The sequence below is a fragment of the Solea senegalensis genome, linkage group LG3, assembly GCF_019176455.1.
Source record: "Solea senegalensis isolate Sse05_10M linkage group LG3, IFAPA_SoseM_1, whole genome shotgun sequence".
NCBI classification, from domain to species: domain Eukaryota; kingdom Metazoa; phylum Chordata; class Actinopteri; order Pleuronectiformes; family Soleidae; genus Solea; species Solea senegalensis.
In genome coordinates, this window is record NC_058023.1 from 2047918 (window position 1) to 2063385 (window position 15468).

The 15468-nt window shown below is 40.9% G+C and overlaps 1 protein-coding gene across 5 annotated transcripts; it reads left to right on the forward strand.

The window, feature by feature from the left end:
* The first annotated feature begins 1020 nt into the window (after positions 1-1020).
* On the forward strand, positions 1021-11553 carry LOC122766312 (CCR4-NOT transcription complex subunit 2-like). 5 transcript variants are annotated; one of them, XM_044021074.1, is made up of 15 exons: positions 1021-1100; positions 3153-3284; positions 4169-4241; positions 4352-4499; positions 4584-4796; positions 4972-5051; positions 5204-5350; positions 5440-5570; positions 5661-5781; positions 5882-6038; positions 6540-6601; positions 6972-7021; positions 7152-7252; positions 8179-8323; positions 9083-11553. In XM_044021074.1, the coding sequence occupies exons 2-15, from the start codon at positions 3165-3167 to the stop codon at positions 9167-9169; spliced, it is 1635 nt and encodes a 544-aa protein (XP_043877009.1). In that variant the 5' UTR covers positions 1021-1100; positions 3153-3164; the 3' UTR covers positions 9170-11553. The 5 variants fall into 5 exon arrangements, with proteins under 5 accessions (XP_043877009.1, XP_043877012.1, XP_043877011.1 ...); XM_044021077.1 differs by having other exon boundaries at positions 5225-5350; XM_044021076.1 differs by having other exon boundaries at positions 1022-1100; positions 4169-4232.
* Positions 11554-15468: the final 3915 nt, after the last annotated feature.

The following is a 15468-nucleotide window of genomic DNA, read 5'->3' on the forward strand; positions in this document are numbered from 1 at the left end:
CCTCCGCGGCTCCCAGCTCGTCGCTCATTGGCTGTAGGGAGCCTTCAAAGCAATCGTCCAATCACAAAGCAGTAAGTAAAGTTACGGCATTGATCATGCAATTTCCGTTCCGCACGTCCGAGGACTTTCAAAATAAAACAAAACAATATAATGAAAAAAGGAAATTATAGAAAAGGTGGCCGTTCATTTCCGGTTTAAGCAACTTTACAATTGTTCTGTGAAACTCAAGTCACAATTACACACATTTCTTTATTCGTTGACTTTATTTGTAACTTTGTAAATTAATTAGATTAAAAAAAGATTAATTAATGAATAGAAGATCCTCCACAGATCAAACAAGTCAGTGTATCGTCCTCCTATTCTTCACATATCCTTATATATAAATATAAATTACATACGACAGAGCAAGAGATATGCTGAATCTCATTATCATTATTTCATCTATTGTTATATTTTTGTTATTTGTTTTATTTTGTACACATTGGACACTCTAAATTGACAGTAGGCCTGAGTATGAGGGTGGATGGTTGTTTGTCTCTATGTGTGTCCAGGGTGTGACCCTCGCATTTCACCCTCTGTCAGCTAAGATTGGCACCAGCGAGTCGCCATGTAACCCTCATGTGGAGGATAAAGCGGTAGAAGGAGTGTGTGTGTGTTTCATTTTCTATGTACTCCACTGAAAATGCCTCAGTTCCAGTCTGATCACATACCCTGGTTTCACAATTTGATAACCATGGAGGTCGAGAGTAACAGAGTTGAGCAATGGGGGTTCTGATTAGAGTAGAGTAGAGTAGAGTGTTGGTGGCTGAGAGTAGAATAGAGTAACTGTGGCGTAGAGTAAAGTAAATGTGGCCAAGACTAGATTAGAGTGGAGTAATGGTAACAGAGAGTAGGATAGCTGTGGACAAGAGTAGAGTAGACATGGCTCAGAGTAAATTGGAATAATGTTGACCAAGAGTAGAGTAACTGTGACAGTAGAGTAGAGTAGGACAGGGTAGCAGGGGTTTGGGGTCAGAGGGGAAAGGTTTCCCAGCATCCTCGCTGATTGACGAAGACATGTCGGCCATCTTGGATTGTAGCGGGGAAGAAGGATTGATGCGGTGAGCTCCATTTTTATTTGTCTAATTCATTTCTTCAGCCTTTTCCGCGTCAGACTCGCCTCGGGTGAATTGCCGGTCGTGTGTGGTGGTGACGGCGACACCGGGCCGAGAGAAGAAGCCACAGAAACCTGGCATTAAACGCTGCAGCGCGGCTTCGTTTCTTTTTGTTGTTGTTTTGGGGGAAGTGGCCGACGGAGGCGCAGCAGGCCCAAACCCGAACAAAAACACCCCGGAACCCCGCTCCCCGCTACGCACGAGAGCCTTTCTTCACACCCGCGTTTAAACCTCCTCTATTCGCCTCTCGGTGACCGCTCAGCCGGCTCCCAGCTGCACGCGTGGCGGCTTAATTGCTTTGTCGTTAGCCGATTAGCTTGTTATGTAGCTAATGTTAGCTGTAACGCTAATGCCCCCATGTATCCCCATTGAACTAGCTATTAGCTTACGCGCTCTTGTTAGCTAACAGTAGCTCCTGACACATTGTGAAGCTAACACGGTAACGCAAGTTCGTAGTTAATATATGTTCACGCCACATTAGAAGAAACGTGCGCGGGGTGAGTCTGTTTATTTGTGTTTTATTCTAAACCACTATTTATTATTGTGTCTTTATAGTAGCATTGGCGAGAGTATGGAGTAGCAGCCTGCGTTGGCTCACGCAGCTAGCATTAGCACTAGCCCTTTGCAAACACTGCTGCACGTTGAGCGGAACTTCAAAAAAAGAACATTTAAATTTGTGCAAGTGTTGATACGTGGAGGTGGCTTCACGGTGTGAATTAGACGTGGCGGTTTGAAAGCACCTAATGTAAATGTTGTACTTGTTAACATGGCGTTAGCTTTGTTAGCCTGTGTTTAACTGAGTCTCAGTGATGCCGGTGACGGTGAATACTTGTCTGCGTTTACGTCGATAGTCACGTTTAAACATCTGGAAGCAGTGTCCACACAGCTGTTAATACTCGTACTCCTTGTGCATTTAAAAGTGTTATTTTTCCTCCACTCAAATCAGAACAGTCTACACTCACATCCTCACCTTTGTTTTAGCACCTGCACATTTCCATTATACATCTCTGTGAAGTTTGTGTTTTTAATCAAACATGTGCGCAAATCTTAAATTTATGACACAATTGTTGCATCACAGGATGGATATTAATTGTCCCACAGCTTTAGGAATGGACCATAGTGCTCAGGAAACTTAATATAAACACGAAATCTCTAAGAAGAGTGTGTTTTTTTTCTTAATAGATATACAATTTGCAGGGTATTTTATTCATTTTATGCCAAAGTGGTTATGGTTTTGTCTGTATTCGTGTTTGTGAGAATAAAGTTATGCAAATTAATTAATTATTCATTGGAATTTAGACAGGATTGAAAAAAAATGTTGCGTCCCATTTGTAGTCGGAACTTGGTTTTGAAACTCGTAGCAACCAACCCCCCGACATGGTATTAAAAGATAGCTGCCATTGTACTAAACACGGCTACTTTTACCGTTAATAGCACCTCTATCATATTTGTTTCACTGTGAGTTCAGCCGTACATATGGTGATGTTTAATTTACACTGTTTGTGAGCGCAAAATCCCATACAGGGCGTTGCTATCGACTGCCATTGCTAACGACAGCTAGCCCGAGATACGTTTGTGTCCACGATTCTTCTTAACGGGAATGCTGTGAACTCGAGAGTAACGTTGGTCCAAATTTCGACCTCAGAGTGCCGATGTAAATAGAAAGCGACAAAATTAGAACATCTGTTTTCTTCTCCTATGGGTTTTAAACAGCAGCTTGCCTCCATGATGTTTTCATTACTGCCATGTTATGGAATTAGGACACTCCTACATGAGCCAGTCCGCTATATTCTTTACCATCTCTTCAGTCTCATCCTCTCATCTCCTTGCTTTTATATTCTTATGATCTTCAGTTTGAGGTTGTTGGTCAATGTGAGCAGGGAAACTTTTTTGTTGAAGAACATGGAAGAAACTTTGTGGATTTTTCTGCAAATCTATCTTCAAACAGTTGAACGTTCATGTCTCACCCTCAACCATTTTTCCTCTCTGCTTCCTCAGGTGACACGCGGTATGTTTGGTGCTAACAGGAAGAAGTTCATGGAGGGGGGAGTGGAGAGCGACTACACGGACGATTCCAGCCTCTACTACAGCCAGCAGTCTATGTTCCCCCCTCACCGCTCAGACAAAGATGTAAGTTTCTGCTCATTATCTTTGAATTTACGCCCACCGGCTGTCACATTGTCCCGCTAACACCAATGAAAGAATACACCGCAGGAGAGAGAAGAGCACTGTGGGAGATTAGGAAGTGAGCTGAAGGCACACTCGGCCTTCTCACTTCTTCGAACGACATTTCTTATTTCATCTAAATGTATTCACTTAAAAAACTGAAAACCAAGGAAAGAAACACAAATCTAAATCCTCTGGAACAAACTTAGCAACAGAGTTTGTGATGAACTTCAGTGTTTTCCCAGTTTTTTGGCAGATTGTTCATCACTTGCTCATTTTTTCTGTGTTTATCCGCCACCTCTAACGCTGTTGCTGACATATCTTAGTTTGGTTTCACACAGTGAACTTCATAGAAGACAACATTTTTCCGCACGTCATCTGTTAATCCAGATTGTGCCGGATGGATTTTCCACTTAAGCGATGGCTCTCACTTACAAGGGCACGCACGCATTTACGCCGTGTGATGTTTAATCAGTTTATTAGTTAAGGCGTATTAAAGGTTGTGATGAGAAAGTATCAAAGAGCGCGACACTATAATTGATTCATATTTGTTAAAGAGAGCATTGTGATGCATCAGAAAATTTTGATTTATCCCAACACAAGGTTATACAATCGGTATACAGTGATACTTTATTGTCCGTTTGCTCAGAAAATTGTTTTGCACCAACGTTCTGACAGTCGTACGAGACAGACATGAGACAAAATCCTTCGCAGGACACTTCAGACATAAAATTTAAGTCCATAAAATACATTAAACGTCCTCGGTGGCCTAACCATTCGTCCCTGCGGGATTAGGAAGGAAATGGGAACCCGTTGTTGAAACGTGTTTTGGTTCCTTGTGTCCTCAGATGCTGGTGTCTTCCTCCGCCTCCTCATCGGGTCAACTGTCACAGCTGGGAGCCAGCTTATATGGTCCGCAGAGTAAGACACATACACACACGCTCTGTGTGTGTTGTTGCCAATGACGTGTTTTGTCGTGTGTGAGCACAGATCCGGGCTCAGTTTGCGCGTGTCCTTTTTTTGTATTGCAGGTGCGTTGGGGTTTCCCATGCGTGGTCTCAACAGCAGCGCGGCACCGCAGTTAAGTCGAAGTGGCCTGAACCAGTCAGCGAGCCAGCTCTCCAGTCATGCCAGTTCAGCCAACACTGGTTCACTGCACACGCCTCCCTCGCCGAGCAGGTACCAACCCAAAAAAAGTTTGAACCCCTTTTTAAAAGAACACAAACCACCTGCAGCTTCATCCTTATTTCTCTCGCTCTTCAGGGGGATTTTGCCGATGAGCAGCCGGAGCGTGCTCAACCACAGCCAGCAGGTGGGAGGTCCGACGGCCCAGTCGGCGGGAATGGGCGGAGTTGGCGAGAGAGGGGGAGGAGGAGGGAGGAGCGGCAGCAGCATGGGGAGTCCAAGCCGGTCGTCACCAAGCATTATCGGGATGCCCAAACAACAACAAGCACGGCAGCCGTTCACGATTAACAGGTGACACACACACACATGCAGAGATGTCGTGTTTGTTTCACTTCTTCCACTTGTAACCGTACTGTGATTTACTCAACTTGTTTTACCGCTTCTACTCCTTCATTCTTGTCTGTTTTTGGCTCATTTTTAAATTCATAATTCAATCTGTTGTGTTTTTTGTCTTTTTCTGCGTCAGTATGTCGGGGTTTGGTGTGAACAGGAATCCCGGCTTCAGCTTAAACAACTCATTATCCAACAACATCTTTAACGGAACAGGTACGTTGTTGTCGTTTTATTCTTTTATAAAAAAATAAAAAACTTGATAAATATTTTTTTTGCTTTTAATTTTCAACACAAAAATTGTTTTTTCTCCAACGCCTTGAAATTCTTTGTTTTACATCTTGTTCATCGTTTTTGCTTTCACTAAGTTTTTCCGTGCTTGCGCTCAGACGGCAGTGAGAATGTGACAGGGCTGGATTTGTCGGATTTCCCGGCATTAGCTGACAGGAGTCGGAAAGACGGCGGTTCGAATCCCGCCCCGTTGCCCAACCCGCTGGCCGGTCGGGCTCCTTACGGTGAGGACGAGTGTTTCCACTTCCTACGATGATTTATTGTGAGTTAGAGAACGTTGCTAATGTCCTCCCCCCCCATTTTTTTCGCCCAGTTGGCATGGTAACAAAGCCGTCCAGTGAACAGTCGCAAGACTTTTCCATCCATAATGAAGATTTCCCAGCTCTCCCAGGGCCAAACTACCAAACAAAAGACCCCACCAGCACCAGCGAAGACAGCAAAACGGTGACTGTCCCCCCGAGTCTCTGCTCTTTCACATTATGTCCATTTCACAATGTTTCATGTTTCTCATTCTTTTGGTTTTTGTCCAATTAGAATCTGAACTCATCAGGAAAGCCCAACTCAACCTCAGACGGTCCAAAGTTCCCCGGCGATAAAAGTTCGGCGCCCAGCAACAACAACCAGCAGAAGAAAGGGATCCAGGTGCTTCCCGACGGTGAGGATCCAGATCCACGTCCACAGAGAAGCAAATTAAGAAAAAGTACAGCCAACTTGATTTCAACAAATAGATTTTCTCGTCTCTCATGTGTTTGCAGGCCGTGTGACCAACATCCCAGTTGGCATGGTAACGGACCAGTTTGGAATGATTGGCTTGCTGACGTTCATCCGGGCGGCAGAGACGGACCCTGGCATGGTCCACCTGGCGCTGGGCTCAGACCTCACAACACTTGGCCTCAACCTCAACTCACCAGAGTACGACACACACACACACTCTCTACATTGTTGCTTCGTTAGTATATTTCAAAATAAAAGCTTAAAAAGTAGACCTGAAGCTATTTACGGTGTATAAGAACATTAGTGTTTGAAAAGCGAAGCCAAGGAAGGGTAGGGCAGAAGTATCAGTTTAGCCACCAGGGGGCGATTCCAGTGGTTGCAAAAAAGATTTCAGTTTCAATAGAAGTTTATGTGGAAATAAGAATCGACTTCTCACTTGATTGTCAGCTCTCCTTCAGTAGAACATGATGTCAGTGTTTGTAAATTCACATTTCACATTTTGAGTGTGATTGACAGCTGGTATGGTCCAGTAGGAGAGAGAGAGAACTCCCGGTTTGGCTGTGGTCAAATCTTGTGAGAGTTTGTTTTGTATAAATAATCTTTACAGTCTACAAATTAATCCATGACTGGCTGAGAACTGTCCATGTGACGTGAGTTTGTGTTGCCATGCCAAAGTTGATATAAGCATCTCTCACCCAGGAATCTCTATCCTAAGTTTGCGTCTCCCTGGGCGTCGTCGCCGTGTCGACCGCAGGACATTGGTGAGTTTACACTTCTTTACGACGTCTTTCAGACGCAGAAAAGTGTAGTTTATCTTAGTTTGATCTCTGTAATGATACAGACTTTAATATTCTATTATCTGATTGTTATTGTTGTCATTTAATTGAAGTTTTCTGGCATAATAATGACGAGTTTTATATTCTTCACACTGCCACAGAGATACTCGTACTACCACTTTTATTTATGCCACTTATTAAGAAACATGCAGGTTGTTTTTATGATGTTGTAGCAAAAGCATCTTTATAAGTGGGTGATTAATGCATTTGATGAGCGTTTTTGTTGATGAGCTATCAGATTTTAAAATGTCATCTCATTTTCAATCAATCTCATTTGTCCTGTCCTCTTCCTCAGATTTCCACGTTCCCTCAGAGTATTTAACCAACATTCACATAAGGGACAAGGTATGAATTTAAAATGTAAAAATTTAAAAACACGCTCACACAGACCAGATATATCCTATTTTTCTTTCTTCTAAAAATCGAAGTAATCCTCCAATCTCGGTAATCAGTGAATTTTGTCTTTCTCTGACAGTTAGCAGCTATCAAGTTGTCTCGATATGGTGAAGATCTGCTGTTTTATCTGTACTATATGAACGGAGGAGACCTACTACAACTACTGGCTGCAGTAGAACTGTAAGAACACACACACGCACATACATTACACACATTAGCCACATGGTTGGCTAATCAACATGGAGGCAGCTAATGGAGCGCAGTGCTAGCAAGCTAATGCTATCTGCGTTCAGACCAAGTCACCTGTAGAAGGAAAAATACCACAAATGTTGCGTAGCGTCTGGAAGTGCTGTGCTCTGCATAGCATTAGCTTGCTAGCTTCTTTGTTAGTGACCTACAGTGAGTCGTTGACAAGTGGTCGTCAACAGTAGCAAGCATCCCGAACATGTTCGAAACACATGAGAACAAGCTGTTACAGTATTATCTGCTGACTCATCTTAACAGTGGGAGCAATGTTAGCATCAGGCTAAAATTTTGTAGTTTTTCTGCCGACTCATTGTCCGCTAAAGTGGCTGTGGCTTCAGATTCTGTTTTGTGTCTCCTTGCTCCGACGTTTGTAGCTGTGGCGCCTTAGTGCACAACATGCTAGTAAAATGCTACAGTGGAGCATGTCAGGCCCCGCCCACTCTAATCCATCACTAAAAAGGGTACACGCGCTCAAACGGCATGGGTTTTAGCTACAGAAAAAATACAGAAATTGTATTATATTGAACTGGTTTTCTAAGGAAATAAGTGATGTTCACAAAAGTTTTGTAAATTTAAATTAGAGGCAAAATTGCCCGGTGCAACCTACTGTTGTACGTAGACTAGGAGTCGAAATGATCAGCGGTGTTGTGGACACTATCCACTGTCTCTCTCCCTCTTGCTGTTGATGTGAGATTCCGTGCAGGACAATGAGCAATTAAAGTTACGAGAGCAAAAAAATGACCGGCACATTCAGTCCTTAAATTTGAGGGAATTTTTAAGTGGTTAAAAATAAATTTTGGGACCTTTTTTACAGTAGATTTACGGCTTGTACCCATTCCAATATTGTCCGTCCCTCTCAGCTTTAACAGGGACTGGCGGTACCACAAAGAGGAGCGGGTTTGGATCACCAGAGCGCCGGGTATGGAGCCCACGCTGAAGACCAACGCCTACGAGAGAGGGACCTACTACTTCTTTGACTGCCTCAACTGGAGGAAAGTGGCCAAGGTGAACAAACGCATGCACGATTTACACTTTAAACATCCCATAATACACATAATGTTGAATTAAAAGTGTTTTGCATGTGCAAGTTCTTGTTTTTAAGTTATTTTAGATGATCTGTGTATGAAGTTTGTAATTTAATCAGCAATATTAAGTTGTACATAGTCATTTTAATATCACATAACAGTGAATCTGAATAATTATAGTTATAAATTCTTCACATTGTAAGTAAAATGTAAAAAGATGTTGATGTGGAGTTTGTTTCGTCATATTGTAAAATGTCATTAATCAAAATCTTCGAGTGAACAAATGAACAGTGTTGAGAGTTGTGTGTAGATGTGTCTGATGCAACAATTAATCATTTATAAACATCGTTGCTATGGGGACGTTTTAGGTTCAAATCCTCCTTTTTGCACGATTTGTCATGAAAATTGTCGACGCAGTGATTCGGTTAAAACAGTTGTGAATTTAAACCTTTTTATATAAAATATACATTATGAATTGCGTGTTAATTAAAATGTGTTAATGGTTGATGGTCTGGTGTCTTAAGATTTAGTGACATCTTATGGTGACACGGCAGATCTGAGAACTACGGTGGCCTTTACCGACCAAAAAAAGGATGTCGTCCTTCTTTGTTTGTCGTAAATGTCTGCTTCTGAACACAAGGCGCCACAAAAACAAAGCTATTTATTTGTTTTAAAGTGATTTTAAATGCTTTAAATTATTAAATTCCGATGCTCACTCCGCCGTCTCTTGGTTTTTCAGGAGTTCCATCTGGAGTACGAGAAACTAGAAGAGCGGCCCCACGTTCCCTCCACGTTCAACTACAATCCTGCCCAGCAGGCCTTCTGATTGGCTCCTCCTCCCCTTTCCTCTCCCTCCCTTTCCTCTGCTCCTCCTCCTGGCTCCTCCCTCTCCACCGTCGAGGTTTCTTTTCCACCTCCACACACTTCACAGAGAATCTGGCCTTATTCGAGGAAGTGAACACGTCTCTGAACAGACTCCATCGTTTTAACTCTGTTCTTTACCTCATTCTCCTTTTTTTATTTTTTTATTTCATTTTTATTTTTAAAAAAAGTTGTTTTATTTTACCTCCTCCCGCCACCACTCCCCCCCCTCCCTCATGGGTTCTGTTTCTGTTGGTCCGCCATCGCAGCGGCGACACAGTGAGTGAGTAACTGTCCATCTGATCGCGTGGCTTCAACGTTTCTACTCCGTCTTATATTTTTTTGTCCAGAGAAGCTTTTAAAGAAGAACCAGATTTTAACACAGGGCGACGTCACCGTGACGATGGACAATTATTTCACGCCGTGTCTCCACACCCACCCACACACACACACACACACACACACACACGTGGCTCTCTCACCTCAGATAGGATTAAAACGTTATTTATCGTTTTTCTCGTTTTTACCAGAACACACACAGAAAGCAGACAGTGGACAGTCAGTCAGGAGAGGAAATGCAATGTACATTGTAGCACTATTTCATAATAAAAAGAGAAAAAAAAAAACACCTTTTTTTTTGGTTTTACTTTATTTTCCTCTGTTTACTTAAAATGGATTATTTCACTTTTACCTTCTTAATGTAAGCCACAACTATATAAACTTTATACTTTATAAACAACCAAGAAAAAAATTTGACATCACAAATTATCCTTACTTTTTAAACTCCTCCCACACCAAACTCCATAGAGAATATCATCGATTTTAGCTCACGGGGACACAGGACCTGCTGGTCTATGGCTGCCTCGTGTGGTCACTTTGTGTCACTGAAGTTTATGTGAACAAAGAATTTACAAAAAAAAAAAACCCTAATTTACAAAATAACCCCTAATTTACAAAATAACACATTTGAACGTAGAGGATCAACTCCTGTGTCACTTTGATGTTAAAATCGCTGATTTCCTCTGTGGCGTTTGGTGTGGGAGGAGTGAGCGCTTTACGAATTTGAAGTTTCCTGTTGGAGAAAGCGATTTCACAAATCATAGGACAAATTAGATGCAATTTTTAAAGTCACTTGTTTGTATATAGAAACAAGAATTTAATTTTCTGTAAAAACACAAGAGAATCAATATAAAACAAATACGTGAATTTCATCGCAACACAAACATCAGCTGCTGTTTTTCTGTTCTCACGGCTTCTCCCTTTTTCTTCAATTTTATCGTTTATTTCCCCCATTATTTTTTGTTCAATCATCTTCATCTCTTGTGTCTCCTCCTCTCATTTATCCCTCAGTGGAATGTTTTCTGCCTGGCAACAGTCGGAAACAATCGTGGACTGTTTGCAGCGGCTTTTCGCAGGGTTGATTTTAAGAAAAGTTGGGGGACATTTTGGCGGGAAACGTGGTGGCAACTTCGTAATCGACGAATGACATCAGACGGTAAATATGAAGCTACACTCAGCAGAAATTCACCGGCCAGCACATTTAGAAATCAACAAAATCAAACACCTTTTGTGTAGGAAAGACAAAATCATTGTTTTTCACGTTAAATCTCCGATAAAGTTGGCGACAGATCCATAATTTTATATAAAACAAAAACAGCACAACACCTCAATTTTTTGCACAGATGAATCAAACCTTAAATCATAACTGCTGGTTGTAACCTTCATATTTTGCACGTTTCCCTAAAATGTCCCAACTTTACTTTAAGGTCACAACAGAACCCACCCCCACCACCCTAAAAAAAAACCTTAAGTTATCGGTTTTATTTTTCGATTCATGCTTTTATTTTTGAAATCCCTCCAGGAGTCGCCAATGTCCAGTTATTTGTGTACATATACATAAACATATATTTATATACGTTTATGTATATGTACACAGATAAAATACAAGACAGTATTTTTAAGAAAAACGGGACAAACACACAGGAAAAAACAAACAAAAAAAACACGCGGACACAAACTCTTCTTACTGGCCAACCCCAGTACACAATGCAATACCTCCTGTTACCATGGAGACCATCGTGGAGACGTTGTTACAGGGGACCACCGCCGACCGACCGATCTGCTGCAGGTTGCCAGGACGACATGGGAGGAGGAGGCGGCGGCCGGCACGCAAACACTTGCAGCAGAAACAACGCCAAGGACACGCCCACTGACACCATGTGACCTGCTGATTGGAGGGAAAACGACGACGACCGAGGCACTTGGCCATTGGCTGTTTTATTAAATATGGCAGCTAGTGTTTTAATAGGAAAAAGAATAAAAAATAAATATTCTGGTAATGAAACTGAACGACGAGTCGGGGTTTGTTTTGTGGGATTTTTTGAAATGCTAACGCACGAGATAAAATTAGCATGTAAACGCCAAAATAACAACTTTTTTTTACAGTGTAAATGTCAAATTCACTATGTTGTCTCTTCATATCAATAGTTAGTTTTGTTTCATTTTCTCTTTGTTGTTTTTACCAAAATCCTTATTATACATTAGAATATGTGCAGAAAGTTTGACAGTTTTTATCTCTGTAAATCTGCTGATATATAAAATATCTATGTAACAGCTATTAAGAAAACAGCAAATTAACTAAATCTAACTCCAGGAAAGTTTGACAGGAAATTGAAGGTGGTTCCGTAGTTTGTCCACACGAGGGCGCCATATACCAAAAGAAAACCCAACAGGCACAAGGAAGGTGAATTGCACTCTGATGTAAATTTTCAAATATATTAATGTTTGTTTTTTAAAACTTAATATTATATATTATAATAACAAACTTTTTCTTTCAGTTTTCGTTCTGTGTTACCGTGACGAGACAAGATGGAGGACGCTTTTATAACCAGCAGGTAAATAAAAACACTCGATCTAAAAAACAAGTTTAAAATTAAGTTTAATTTTTAATTTAATTTATAAAACCTAATTTAAAACACGTACGATGTAATATAAGGTTATATAATAACAATACTATACCTTTTGACCAAATTGTACCTTTTTCACAGAACATGTTAAGGGAATTATTAAAATTTTTTGATGAGTTAAAACGGGTTGGGTTTTTTAAAGCATAAATGTCAAATATTCCCTGTTTTGAAGTTTTATTTAAAAACGTTTGCAAACGTTAACTTTATTGAATAAAAATCATAATTCACTGACTGGAAGTGTTCCTAATCAAGTGGTCAACTCGGACCAGTTTAGCCTGTGAGGGGCAGTGTCTGCTCCATAATGATAATATATTTGTATATTATATATATATATATATATATATTTGAAAAAATATTTAACAGGAAGCATATCACTGTTGATTCAGGGATTTTTTCGGTCCCAAATTCACATGTCCTCTGCAGCGTCACAACTTCATCTTTGTCTCCAAAACCACATCAGATAATCTGAGTCACACGGTCCTAGAAGACACAGACTGTCCACACTGGGCATAGTGATTTATTTATTTATTTCTCTGTCTTCACTGATGTAATCGTTTGATCTGCAGATGATAATAATAATCCTGCCACATGTATCCCTGATTATCGCCGCATAATGCCGAGGTTTCATCATGAAGCCTCTCGGTGCTCGGTGTTTATGCAGCAGGCCGAGTAACTGAGCTTAATGAAGGAGACGATGTTTGGGGTTTATTAACGCCAGCAGCTGATTTTTAAACCCTATTTAGAAAACAACTAAATGTTTTTCCTGAGTTCCATATCCCGGCTACTTCAGGAAAAGATTTAAGTCTGCTTGATTTTAAACGGCATGTTTTTGTAAGCATTTATTTAACAGATTATTTATCAAAAGTATAATTATATGTGGGGAGTATTTCTCGGAGTTGGACTAATCTGATTTGAGACAGGAAAACTAGCTTGGCATTACGGTAGCAATTAGGCTAATTGCTACCGTGTTTGTGACTGCTGGTTGTTTTTGATTCCCGAGGTACGTTATAGTTACTCACAGATGTGTTAATCCCAGTTTTAGCGTAGCAAGATTTTAATCCATGTACCAAACAAAACAAAAAAACACCGCAAGCAAAGCTAATGTTGCTAACAAAGTCAAAGGTGAATTTCATGACTAGAGCCAGAGATTGGGACAGAAATAATGTAAACAAATAGCTCCTCCTCCTAATCCCAATACTCGACACTTGTCGTTGACTCACGTCAGTAACGTGACGCACAAAAACTCGTTGCATTCGTGGGAGGAAGCAGCTAATGGGTTTCCTTCAGAAGGTGGAGGAGACCAAACATGGAGATAAAAGAGAAACTAAAAAACACCTTGTTAGTTTGTTTGTGATGTCAACGGGTACCTTTTGGGAAAAAAAAAAAAAAAAAGTGCTTCACTGTCGACTGAGAGTGGGGAGAAATCGATCGGCAAATTGATCGCAGGCTGTAATGGGCGACTGGTTGCATCTTTAACAACGACCTCACACACACACACACTCACACACACAGAGTGAAGTGTATTGATCAGTGTGGACAGATTGTGTCACCACAGCAGTGAGTAATGAAGTACAATTAAGAAAATAAAACATGTTGACGACAATGACGGACAATGACAGGAAATTAAAACAATCCATAACGTTCTTAACGTGTGTGTGTGTGTGTGTGTGTGTGACATCACTACACAAAAACATCCAAAACACACATTAAGGGTTGGACGTTATATTAAATCTGTTTACCATGTGATATTTGTGATAGGTTTTAATGTGCTTTGATTGATTTGATCTTGTTGGTTGGTTTGTTAGTTGGTATTAGTCTGTCGGTTGGTTGGTTTTTTGGTTGGTATTACTCTGTTGGTTGGTTAGTTTTTTGGTTGGTTGGTTAGTCTGTAGTCGGTTGGTGTTGCCAACGTCTTGCCCAAGGACACATCAGCACATAGACTAGCGCAGTGCCAATGTGTGATTATTTTAGGGAGAAAATATTATTTTTATTTTTTTTTTTAATTCAAACTTCATTGATGTTTTTTTAAGTTTTGTCTTTGTGAAGAATCTGAATATTAGAAGTAAGTAAGACAGGGTGTTTGGAGTTGTTGCATCACATCATGGACCTGATGATGAGCAATGGTTTCCTCCAGTTGAGTCTGGAAGAACTTGAGTCCAGACTCTGTGAATCCTGATATTTACATGAACTGGAACACAGGCTGTGTTATCACCTAGCAACAAAATCAAAAACCTGCTGTAAAGACTGAAGAACAAATTAACTGAACCACACACAGATCTACTTTTGTCAGTGTGCAGCCTGCAGAGTCCATCAGCAACGTTTCTATGGTTTCATCTCCATCTCTCTCTCTCTCTCTCTCCCTTTTCCTCTCCACAGGTTCGCCCTGGTTGGCCCGATGATCCAATCCAGATTTGTTTTATTTTGCCGATGGCTGCTTGTTGTTCTCTCTCTCGCTGTTACATGCTGCATGAGATAAGCCTCTTAGCAGAGAGAGAAAGCGAGGGAGTGTGACACTCGCTCAGAGACATCACGTTTGCTCTCATACAGGACAAAAATATTATTAGAGTTCATTCAATTTCTTTGTTTGTTTTTTATTTCTAATAAGTCTGTGTAGAAAAGTGGAGACCCTCGTGTTTCCCAGTCGTCAAATGAAATATTTTAAGTGAAATTCTCATCAACCTTCAGTTGAAATTGAAAATAACAATGTGTGAAATTTTGTCATTTTATGATTCAGAGTTCTTTCAAACTCACAGTTAATAAAGCTGATTATTGTGTAGTAAACGGTTTTTGGTGACGTCACTCTCTCAACGCGTCACCATCTGTGAGATTAACCGACATTAGAGGAGGAATCACACAAAGTGTCGGTCGGTCGATCTGTTCATCAGTTGGTCGGTCGGTTGGATGTCGTTGGTCGGTCGGTTCAAGCTGTTTGGTTGGCTGGTTGGAGTTGGTCAGTTGCTTGGTATTAGTCGGTTAGTTGGTGTTTGACTGTCGGTTGGTTTGTTGGTCTTTGTCTGTTTTTTGGTTGGTTGGTTGATTGGTATTAGTCATTACTTTGGTTGGTTGGTCTTTGTCTGTTTGTCGGTTGGTTTTTTGGTTGGTTGGTTGATTGGTATTAGTCATTTCTTTGGTTGGTTGGTGTTTGTCTGTTTGTCGGTTGGTTGGTTGGTTGGTTTGGGTTTTACAGTTGGTTGGTGTTTGAAAGTCAGTCGGTTGGTTGGTTGGTTGGTGTTTGAATGTCGGTCAGTTGGCTGGTTGGTTGGTGTTTGACTGTCGGTTGGCTGGTGTTTGACTTTTG